Source organism: Stegostoma tigrinum, chromosome 7 (genome assembly GCF_030684315.1).
Source record: "Stegostoma tigrinum isolate sSteTig4 chromosome 7, sSteTig4.hap1, whole genome shotgun sequence".
NCBI classification, from domain to species: domain Eukaryota; kingdom Metazoa; phylum Chordata; class Chondrichthyes; order Orectolobiformes; family Stegostomatidae; genus Stegostoma; species Stegostoma tigrinum.
Genome location: NC_081360.1, coordinates 15477918 through 15490135, shown reverse-complemented (window position 1 = coordinate 15490135; position 12218 = coordinate 15477918). Strand labels below are relative to the sequence as shown.

The following is a 12218-nucleotide window of genomic DNA, read 5'->3' as shown; positions in this document are numbered from 1 at the left end:
AGACTACAGTTTCTAATTAAAATTTGCATTGTATCTCAGCTTTTATGCTCCCTTCTCCCATTGGAAGAATGCCAGGAGATTTTCCTGGGTTTTGAAAAAGAGGAATTTATATAAATTGCTTCTACAGTCTCTGATCTCACCAATGTTCTTCTTAAATGGAGCTTGTACCAGACCCAATGGGAATACCGTCTAATTTAGTCATACATCCTGTCATCTCTGCAGATTTGTGTCTGCAACTAATTTATTCAGCACCTAATGTGTAAATATACATGTAATAACCTCTCTGGCCACTTTTGTGTTTTAACCGAATAAATCTCATGTTCTGATCTTTGAACCAATATATTAGCCCAATAAATCAGACAGGAGTAGGATTCTAAAATTTGTTCCAAATCTCAGGTTTTATGCCTTATTTCACTCGTTGCTTTATACATGACATGCTTCATGTTAAATAGCACTAATTTACCTAAGTACTGTCCTTCCAGTGTGTTACAGACAGTGGTCAAGTATACAGAACTTTCCCGATGTAGACTACAGTTTTCCCCATACAGGTGCTTAACATCAAGATGCCTTATCTAATGAGGGAATAAAAGAATCTTTTCTGCATTAAGAATCGTAATCTGCATTTAACAAACCACAGCAAAAGGCTGACACTAATATTTTTAAATGAAAAGTAACCCTTTTATTGGAAAGGGATGAGCTGGCTTTTTATCCAATTTCACTTTGAAGTTACGCACAAGAAATTTGATGCTTAGTTCATGCCCTTCTCGCATTCTGATCATGTTGTGTTGTGGGGAATGAACTGAAAATTGGGGATTATGAATAATTATTAAAAAGTATGCTTGAAGGATAGCATACAACTAAATTGGTGCCAAAATAACATGAAATATGTCATTTATCACTTTAATTGAGAAAAAGGGCATTTAAAAACTGGGCTTTAAAACAAATTACTTAATTAAATTCATGTTTGATTTGCCTAAGCTTTGAACTCTTTCAACCAAATAATTCGCAAGTGGCCAAAGGTGTTAAGTGTAGGTTGATGTATATAAACATTGATGTATGTATCTTTTTTAAAATGGACCCCATACAAAATTTGATCTCTATTATGTGTGAAATCTGCATCATTGCTAGCATGAACATCTTTCTTCTTTGTCTCTGTATCTAGTGCGAAATCCTGGCAAATGTCTGTCACAAACCAACTCTACTTTCACCTTCACGACTTGCCGGATCCTCCATCCCACAGATGTTGCTCAAGTCACAACAAGGCGAGTTGTGAGCCTACACTGTTTTCCTATAGAACTCCATCTCCATTTATCAGCAGCCCTGTTTTAATTTTTTGTTTTGAAATGGCAGGAACTTGAGAAAATTTACCAGGTTTCCAATTATAGAATGTGTTACCGAGAGAGGCCGTTCAGCCCCTGTTTTGTATTTCCAGCTTCTAATAGCCAATTGGAACGACTCCTTGCTCTTTCCAATTTAGCACTGCAAGTTTCCTTTCTTTTAGAAAGGACATGTGTGCACGTTTATATACTATTTATTGAATCTTGCACCACTTTCAAGCAATGCATACTGATCATAGCAACTCACTGCATTAGAAAATATCTCCTCTTCCCTCTGTTTCTATTCTTAAATCTGGTTACCGACTTTCCTGCTGCTGAAACCACTTCCTCCTTATTTACTGTATCCAGTCCCTGCTTAAATTTGAACACACACCCTTGCCAGTTCTCCCCTCTTAAGGGAAACAATCCCTGTGACAAGATAAAACATTTTAAAGCTTGAGTAAGGTGATGCCTAAATTTTTTCTTGAATGAAGGTATGAAAGAAGTTATACAAAACAAAATTAATGTTCAGATGTTGAAAATACTTAGAGTTGGCAGCACCGTTGGAGAGAGAAACAGATTTAATGTTTCAGGTTGATTATGGGAAAATTGTGATTACCCTTGAGAGGGTACAGAAGGGATATACAATGATGTTGACTAATTTTTAGTGACAGGCCACCTCCTTCCTCTGCTACATTGATGACTGTATCAGCACTGCTTCTACGAGGAGCTTGAACAGTTCATCACCTTTAGTAACACCTTTCACCCCAAACTCAAGTTCACCTGGACCATCTCCGATACCTCCCTCACTTTTTCCTGGACCTTTCCGTCTCCATCCCTGGTAACCACCTCAGCACTGACATCTCGTTCAAGCACACTGACTCCCATAGTTACCTGGACTCCACCACCTACACACATGCGCGCGCGCGCACGCACACACATGCCTCGGACGATTGCGATCCTGTACTCCCAATGCCCCTGCTCCTGCCACATGTGCTCCCAAGATGGAGCGTTCCACGCCCGGTCATCACAGATGTCCGTCTATTTCAAGGACTGCAGCCCTTGGCCCCGCGCCCCTTCCCCCACACGCACGCACACACCACCCCCGCCACCTCACCTTTGATGATCAAAAATGTCTTTGACTGCATCTCTTACATTTTCCACATTTCTGCCCTCAAACCTCCTGCCCCCAACAAAAATAAAATCAGAATCCCCCGGCCCTCACATACCACCCCACCAACCTCCTCTGCCACCTATAGTTCGTCACATTTCCCTCTGCACCCCATCTGCCTTTTGTAGGGACCCCTCACTCCACACTCTCCACTAACCCCACCCCACACGGCACCTTTACCTGCAACCTGCCCCTACAACTCTTAACCCCCCCCCCCGCAAACTTTTTATTCAAGGCCCAAAGCAAACCTTTCATATCCAGTAAGAGTTCACCTGTACATCCTCCAACTCGGTCTACTGTATCCATTGGTTCCGATGTGGCCTCCTCTACATCAGGTTCATAGAGCATCTGCAGTCTGTACGCAACAAATGACAACACCTTCTGGTTGCCAACCATTGTAATTCCTCCCCTTGCTCCTTCGGTGATGTCCATCCTAGGCCGCCTCCAATGTCACAATGACACCACCCACAAACTGGAGGAGCAGCACCTTATATTCTGCCTCAGGAGCCTATAGCCTGATGGCCTAAACATAGAATTCACCAGTTTTAAACCCTCAACCTCATCCCATGTCCGGTCCTCCCTCTTATCCCCACCTCCTTGACCTGACACAACCTGTTCATTTTTTTTTTCCCACCTATCTGTCCCACCCATCCCACTGACCAATCCCCACCACTCTCTACCTGCACTCATCTATCACCATCGCACCTACCTTTCCTGCCCCGCCCCATCCACCCCAATTATTTCCCAGCTCCCTTCCCCCTCTCCATTTCTGAAGAAGGGTCCTGACCCAAAACGTCAACTTTCCTGCTCCTCTACTGCCTGGCCTGCTGTGTTCCTCCAGCTCCACACTGTTGTATATGTTTAGGGTTGTTTTCTTTGAAATAGAGCTGACTGACTTAACCAGATCAGTGAGTTTAATATTAGGTTCACCACATCTGTTTGCGGTTCAGAAGTTGGGACCTTCATGATTCCCTCAGTCTTTACAGGAGTTGAATTTGTGTTCTTGGAATCACTCTCCTCTTTGCAATCGATCCAGCTGAACTAACCAACCCCAGAGAGGCCTAGATAGAGTAGCTAGAATGGCCCTGTTCCCCTTGGCTGAGGTGTTCGTAACTGGGGACGCCGATTTAAGGTCAGAGGTGTTTTCACCGAGATGGTGGTGGGGGATCAGGAACTGACTGAAAGGGTAATAAAAGTAGAAACCTTCATTACATTAAAGAGGTTCTTCAATAGGGTTTTGAAGAGCTCTAACCTAATATGGGTATGGATCAAGAGCAGGAAAATGAGATTAGACTGGATGACACACTCCTTGCTACGAGTCATGTTTGACCAGGGGTTCAATGGGTTGCTTGGACACTAAACGCCTTCTATTGTCAGTGAAAGTGGTGGGTGCAGGTACAGGTCTAACATTTAAGACATTTGGATAGGTATGTGAATAGGAAGGTTTAGAGGAATATGGGAACCTAGATGGCATAGACAAGTTGGACCGAAGGGTCTGTTTCCCTTTTGTATGACTCTGACTCTAGGGCTACTTGAGAGCTAGTACAGACACCGTTGGTTTGAATGGCCTCCTTTCCATGTTGTGTGTTTTTTATTCTATAATCAAGGAAATACAGTCTATGTACATCCCAGGTTCAGTCTGAAGAAGGGCCACCGAACCCGAAACGTTACTTCTGTTTCTTTCCTTCACTGATGCTGCCAGACTCGCTGAGCTTTTCTAGCGAACTTTGTTTTTGTTCCTGATTTACAGCATCCGCAGTTCTTTTGGTTTTTATTGAGGCTAATTAAACACATCTACTACCGTATCAAATTTTAAACATGGCAACAGAAGTAAGCCATTTAGCCTGTTCGCCCTGTCCCGCTATTCAGAGATCGTAACTCCTTATTTTCCTCAAATCCCTTAATAACTTTGTGTAACAAACATCTCTGTCAATCTCACGTGTCAAATGAACAATTAATCTAGAATCAATTGCTGTTATAAAGGAGTTTCAAACTGTTGCCACACTTTGTGTAAAAAGTGCTTCCTAATTTCACTCTTGAAATGTCTGGCTCTGATCTTTAGACGATGCCCTAAACATAGCCACCCTTGTGGAAACAGATTCACTCTCCTTACCTTGTTTTCTCTCCTTAGTACCTTTTTAAACTTTGACCAAATCAATTTCAACATTTTCAATTCCAGGGAATAAGCCCCATTTGTGTAATCATTCTTCTATTTTAACCCTTGGAGTTACAATAACTTTCCAGTAAACGTATACACAACTCTTCACCTTGTAGCTTTTCACTCCTTCAGGACTGGTCATCCCCACAATAGTGAGATACTGCTCTGATGTTCTGCCTCATCTTTTAAGATGTTGTAACTTGAGGTATGGGGCAGCTTGATGGACGATTTGCTGTCATTTTGAATGAGGGGTAGCAAGCTCCTCCCAGTCATTAATGTCAGTGTTGCCACTTCAAGGAGAGCTTCACAATGTCTTTGAAGCACTTCCTTCGTCCTCCCTCAAATGCTGGTCATTAGTGAGTTGATTTATTTAAAATAAACTAAATAAGCACATGTCAGAGAAATGAATAGAAGGATTTGCTGATAGGGATAAAAGTGATTTATGTGGTGCATAAACTTCAAAATAGACCAGTTGGGCTGAATGGCTTTTCTTCTGTGTAATGAAGGTAAATACATGATGTTGTCTTCCAGTGCTTACCTTTTTTAAAGAGAGTACTTGGCGAACAATTTTACATAAATGTCCAATAACCTCCCTGATTTTGAAGATCAGGGTGACCCACGATGTCATGTACTGATCAGACTTAACATGGATAGATTTTTGTGGTTGGTGGAGTGCTATGCAGTGGAAATATCCATATTATTTATGGAGCGAATCATTTAGGCTCAAGGAGATGAAATCCTGCTTTAAGTGAAATATCTTTGCTGGGTATTTGATGTGACCATTTGTGTGATTTATCTCTTCCACTTTTTTGTTTTAGTTTCATGTACGGTCCAGTGCCAAACATAGGGGGATCGTCCATCGACATCAATTCCAACAGCCCCAGAGGTGCTTGCCGTCCAAGCATCGATGAATCCTTCATGAAGACAAGGGAGTCAACTACCACTCTGAGCAGTACAAGCAGCCTGACCAAACTGCTGCTCGATCGTGGGATCTCTGCTGGCATTTATCATTGCCCCCTTTTGAAACGCCCACCTGTGCCTCGCCCTAAGACGTTAGCTATACCTTGTACCCCACCGAACTCGCCCTGCTGCTCTCCGTGCCCATCGCCCTTGCCCTTTGACACACGGAGGGCCATTGACAACTTCCTGGCTTCACGGCCAGCTGAGACGCTGCTCCAGGAGGTTTACTGCCTGAAGCCTGGGCGGAACCGTGCAGATTCTGCTCCCATCGGTCTGAACTTGGTCAAGAAGCTGCAAAGGATGGGAATTGCCCAAGTGGTCAACCCCAAGAGCACCCAAGAGCACGATGAGGGCGTAGAAGGCAGGAACAGGCAGCATAGACCTGATGCAGCAGTGTTCATGGGAACTGGCAGCAGCCTTCTGGGAGGTTTAAGGCGGAACCAGAGCCTCCCCAGTGTGATTGGTGGACTTGGCATTACGGTACCAAAAGTGGGCAACTTAACTGAAGACCAGCCTGAAATTACGTCTGATTTATCGGCACAGTGATGACTGAGGTATCACTGGTGTGAATGTTTGTCCCCTACCCCACTGCAGAATACTAAGTGGAACAAAGGGTTTTTTCTTGTTGTTGGAAGGCCCCTGAAAGTCTCAGGATGGTGAGCGTAAGTGCACAAGTAAGCAGAGAGCATGAAAGAGCCAAGGAAGGAAATGGAAATGGGAATGGTTTAAGAGATGAGAGGGTAAATGAAGAGAACCGATTATAATAAAACGAGGAAAGAGAAGTGTGGTAAAAGTGGTTTTTTTGAGGTTTTGCAAAGGGAATGATGAAAACGAGACAGCTTCACACTATCAATTGAAATAATTCTGCAAGTTAAGCACAATTCACAACTCTCATTCTATTTCACAAGAATATTATATCATCATATCTGCTCTGCCACCAAGTGCTAGAAGCACAAAACAACGCATTGAAGCACGCTCCAGAAAGCTTTATGTGGGAGAAGCACAGTTTTAGTAACAATTTGCAGCACTATTAAATGGTTGTGAATGAATACAACAATTGAGAAACTCTAACTGCCCCAGTCCAATAGTTGTGCTATATTCCTTTGTTGTCCACACCTCGCAGTGCACTATCAGTGTTTGCGATGACTGACTAGCATTTTCAAACCACATGTATTTTGGCATTTTAGAAATCAGTCATTGCACCAGAACCTGTTTTGTCACGAAATGTAAATAATCCTTTAACTTCTGCCTGCGTGCTCCTTAATACTCTGCTTTTGTAATGTCACTTATTAATCCTTATTTAAATGCTCTGGGATGGTTTAGGTTTTCTGAAAGCTGTTTCACAAGGCTCCTGGCACACTTTTTTTTGCCTGAAATTTGAAAGCTTTTCAGCCTCAAGGTATTGCATGCATCTCTTTTGAGAGTCTTTGTAATCAATTCTGTAACGGTGACACAACGTCAGTCTCAAAGCTGTGCTAATCTACTATATGCTCAGTTGGATATTGGGTGCCCTTGGCATTTTTGCAGTGAGAGTATCAGTTGGCATAATACATGGCCTTAGCAACACGGGGAATGAAGGACATGTAGTTTAATAACCATGTATATTAAATGAAGTGTTATCTAGAAGTGACCTAGGGCTTTATAATGGGAGCTGGTTTGGGTGGATGAGGGTGGGGTGCAGTTGCTGAGCTTTATACTTTTATTGTGAGTTGTTTTATTATTTCATATAAATTCCTAAGGTGTCTTTTTTTTGCACTGTTTGCTAATATGTTGTAACTTAATATGACACAGGCTGCTGAATTCAGTTGTAAAATTTGCAAGAGTCTGTAAAACCTCAGGTGGGATCACTAGCAATGCAAGTGAAACGAGCTGGTCACGCATCAGAATGTCACGGGTTTGATTTGTATTTCTTTGTACTGTGCAGTTTTGGCCTGTTTTGGTTTTGAGTGGAATGGAATGGACAGGCTGGGTTGTTAAGCATGGGACTGGCACAATGGATTCTATCTTTTTTTGGATTTTAAGGTGCAGCCTGTCGGAATGTGACAAACTTTACAAAATAAGGATGGTAAATTCACTGCAGCCAAAGAGCGCATGGTTTGATTCAATTTTGTCATTTCAAAAACAACAAACCCATGTGGTAGAGTGAATGAAGAGGGGAAAATTTTAGTCCAGGTTGACTTGACAGTGTAATTATGGTTCCTGTTGTCATGGCTCAAGTATATTCAGACTTTAATAGAATTCTCAGTGTTATTGGCATGATGCAGCCTGATTCTGTTTTATTCAACATGTAAATGCATTTTAATTGCTCTGCATTCAGAAACCCTTGTTCTTTTTCTCTCTTGCTCACACTCCGGCCTGTGCTTTGACTAACAGGGAGGGGTTCAATCAGGCAAAGTAGTGATATTGTCTTGACTATGTGTAAGGTTAGAGTTGCCAACACTCTTTACACACATGCCAGGCAGTTTGCCACATGTCTTCCACCATTTCCATACCCCAATGCCCTCCCCCAATACTCCATGTGACATATTCTTCCTCTTGTTAGTATTTGCAATGCTCTGTTATCCAATTAGGTATTTCTTTATTGATTTTTTTATCTGTAAAGGACAGTTTGATCACCTTTTTATAACCTAAAAAGTAATGCGTTCAAAAGTTTTTTTGTTTATAAATGCATCTATTGTATCTTGAATTGCTTCTTTCAGTTCCCTTGAAATTAGTCACTAAATTCTGGCGACTCCAAGACAGTCCTGGAGGGTTGGCAACCCCAGCAGAGTTTTGTGTTCATTTTTAACAGTTAAATTGTTTTTTTTTCGTAGGTTCACTGTGTTCATCCATAATCTGCAAAGTTGCAGTAATGGACAAAAAAAGGCAGAGTCCGGCTTTTTTCTGAACACTACTCAAATGTTGCATCCACAAATGGTTCAGTACGTGTGGATTCTCCGGGATTTCTCCCAACCTGAGCATAAAAGAAGCACTACTTCATTTGGCAAAAGATACTGTTTTGCACTTTAAAATAACTTGCACTTTTTGGTTTGTAATCCAAAGTAATATAAAGAAAGGGAAGCTTGTGGAATTTAATGCAGAACAACATTCAAATTCTTTTTCACCGTTAACGTTCCTTCATTTTTCAAAGATTTGAGGTTTACTTTTTGCTTATGGATTTTGCAATCAACCAACTTCCGATTTAGACTTTAATCGAGACAATCCTGTATTGGGTTGGACTGCACAAACCCAGGGATCCCTGCTCATCTATGACTTGTGTATTAGAGAGATGGCATAGTCATTACTTGCTGTTTGATATCCAGTAGTTGTACTAAACAGGAGAATGCAGATCCCTTTGGTACCTAGAACCTTCAAGTGTCCTCACTTTTAACAGCGTCTGTTGCACCTGTATCTGTAGCTGTGATAGACTGTGTCTCCCAGTTGAACTGTTGGTCAGTGGCTGTGTAAAAATTGTCAAATGAGACTTGGAGCAGAATATTCCTTTGCCCAGTGCTCATTGTACATTGTCTAGTTTTGCCTAGACTTCATCTCAAGATTCTGATTAATGGGACCACAAACAAAGTACTGTTAAACTGAATAGCTAGATATTGAAATCTTCAGTTTCAACCTCCCATGGTTTGTAAATGCGCATTCTGTTTTAAATACAGAATTTTGACTGTGGACATTGGTGATAATTGCACTTGTATGCAACTGAAATGTCGTTGTGTACTTTTTCAAATGAAATTATGAGGAGGTGCCTTCTGTTTACAGAGCTGGTTTGAATTTAATCTGCTGTCCATGGAGCAGTACCTCACATTTCAGTCTAAATGCCACATTCAGTAAGAGCAAGTCACTGATGCCCATCAGGCCCTAGGATCCTTGCTAATTTAGGAAGCAGAGATAGAAAGAAACAATTATTTGTTCAGAGCTCAATTGAGTCTATATTCAGATACCTGTGTTGTTGCTTCTGGCCTTGCATGATTCATTTCTTTTATAATTAAATATATATTTGTAAGATTGAGACTGTAGACTGACCAAAGGTGTTGTAGCTGTGTGACAGGGAGGTAGAAAATATCCTAACACCTTGTCTGTCTTTTGGGGTGTCAGGTCCTTGACCAGATGTCTGTTTCTTGGCAATGCAGAGAAGGGAGTTTGCCCTGTCTGATGTTTGTGTCTCCGGGCAGTATGCAATGTGAGCAGTTAGTCTTTACTGAATGTAAGCCATCCTCAACCATCTGTATCATGGCATTTCATTTGCCAGTCTCTGGGAAAATCTTGCACTAAACTTTTATTTTGGGTAGGGGGCATTAATCTTGTCCCAGTACATGACTAGCTTTTTTTGTTTTGCTTCCTCAGTTATTAGCTTTAACTTCAATATTTGACGTGTCCCACCCTCATGTTCTAGCAACAATGAAATACAAGAGATGAGTCGTGTTGGTACCTAGCTGGATTTAATATCTCAGCCCTTGCAGTTTATATTATAGAATTACTCAAGAACAATTGTGACTATTGTGACTATTTGTTATGCATTATTTAATATTGTAATAATTGATGTAACTGCAAAGTTACATGGGATTTCTGAGTCACTTCAACTCCCAAATAAAAACATTTTTGTAAAATCCTCCCAGTTGTTGGTTCTGTCAGTTACTTTCACTATGTCGTTTCCAGTCTTGGGCTGATGTGAAGTCCTGGTGGTGGAAGACACGCGAGTCGGATTTCTCAAGTCTCGTGGTCTGGTCGCTCTTGGTGTGTCTGGCAGTAGAATTATTGAGAGAAGGGAACTTCACATTGAATGTAATACAGGAAACAAATCACATCTTACTTCTCGAAGCAGCGAGAGGTTTGTCCAAATTCTAAAAGATGGCTGTGCAACAAATATTACAAATGGAAGCACTGACCAGTGGAGCCAAATGGCGTTGCAGCTGTCAAAATAGCAACCAGGATTCACTCACTTATTAATAAAACAGTATCACTGGACTTTGCTACCTAATCTTTCTAATTCCTGGTAATAACTGAATTATAGATGTCAAAACGAATCCATACACTTGGCCACTTGCAGACTATTACCAAACCCTTGGAGTGGTGACAACCGAGAGCCCACAAGACGGGAAGAGTTTTGCAGTGGTGACACTTGACACTTAATAGATTTGATCATTTAAGGCCCAATTTGCATAGACAAAGATGAGTTTGTAGCTTCTTAGGATAACACATTCTGGTGCTGACCAGAGAGGACAGTGTCCTAGACCTGGTATTGTGCGTTGAAAGGGGAATCAATGAATGATCTCGTAGTTAAGGCATCCCTAGATTAGCAGCAACTACAATATAATGTCATGTTCATTTTGAAGGAGAAGGGAAAAGATCAGAGACTAAGTGTAAATGTGGCAGTTATGAGGACTTGGAGGCAGAACTGGCTAAAGTGAATTAGCAAATCACATTAAAGGTTAGGCTAATGGAGATGCAGTGGCATAGAATTAAGGGGATATTTAAGAATACACAGTATAGATACTGGGTTCAAGGGATGGACCTACCATCTGTGGTTCACTAGAAATTTTAAAGATGGCATCAAGCTTTATCCTTTTTTTTATCTTAAAAAAAAGGAGCAAATAATTGAGTTTTTAAAAAAAGGCAAGTCTAAAGATTAGACACAGTTTTTAAAAATGACCGATAGAGAGGGGAAAAATTAGTGAGGAAAGCTAGCCAGAATAGTAATGCAGTAAGAGTTTCAACAGCACATTGATGAGTAGGTGAATCAGCACTCGAGACTGCTCCACCATTCTAAATATTATGGCTGATCTGCCCAGGATTCAACTCTTGTTTTAAAAATCTATCCACTTTTTAAGTATTTTTGGATCCAACCTCTACAATTGAGGTAGAGAATGCCAGGCATTCACTATCCTCAGATTGGGTATGGGGAGCAGAACACTACACTACCCTAGGTGTGGCTTCACCCACAGCCTCACCTATTCTAAAACTTCAACAGTCCCTGTCCTGGTCAGAGTGATAACAGCCAAAATATAATTTGCCTTTCAAATAGAAGAGCCTTTATTGTCATGGATACGTGAATGAGTGCAGTGAAATGTTTGTAATGTTGCTGCTTTGTGTGCCATCTTGGGTACAGCGTACCTAGGTACAGATACTTCTAAGTGTTTGTTGCAGAATTCAAAGAGCAAAAAAAAAGTCTAGCTGGTTTTACAAACACTCTCTATTTACTCAGTCCAGAATAAGAATGAAATGTATCTTGAAAAGGACTAAAATTTTAGTCCTTTTCACTGAGTCCATCCCCACTGAGCTTGCTGCCTCCGTGGGCAGACCTCCTGCCTGGACTTGTCTCTCAGGTTGGCCTAGGCTTAATCTTCTCCTGCACCGGGCTGGACTCTAACTAGCTTCTGTTCTCCATTCCCTCCAGGAGGTGTAGTTGAAATTAAAATTTGGGGGGAGGTAGAAAAACTGCAGAAAAGAGGGAGAATAAAAAATAAACTGGTGAGCAGACGAGCTCTAGCTGGCGTGTCCTACTCTGCGGCTGTCTTGAACAGCCTTGATACTTAATGCTCCTTGTGCAAGCAACAGAAAGGATGCAGAAGAACACCCAGATTCCCCTCCATTGCCCTGTTTCTCTCTCCCCATTGATTCTTCC

The 12218-nt window shown here is 41.5% G+C and overlaps 1 protein-coding gene across 6 annotated transcripts in view; it reads left to right on the top strand.

The window, feature by feature from the left end:
- Positions 1 to 10205, top strand: part of trak2 (trafficking protein, kinesin binding 2) — a 74293-nt gene extending 64088 nt beyond the window's left edge. For all 6 annotated transcript variants that reach the window (XM_048534351.1, XM_048534348.1, XM_048534349.2 and 3 more), the window contains 2 exons: positions 1163 to 1262; positions 5464 to 10205. In XM_048534351.1, coding sequence (XP_048390308.1) covers positions 1163 to 1262; positions 5464 to 6151 — 788 coding nt within the window. In that variant the 3' untranslated portion in view covers positions 6152 to 10205. The remainder of the gene's footprint in view (positions 1 to 1162; positions 1263 to 5463) is intronic.
- The last annotated feature ends 2013 nt before the right edge of the window (positions 10206 to 12218 follow it).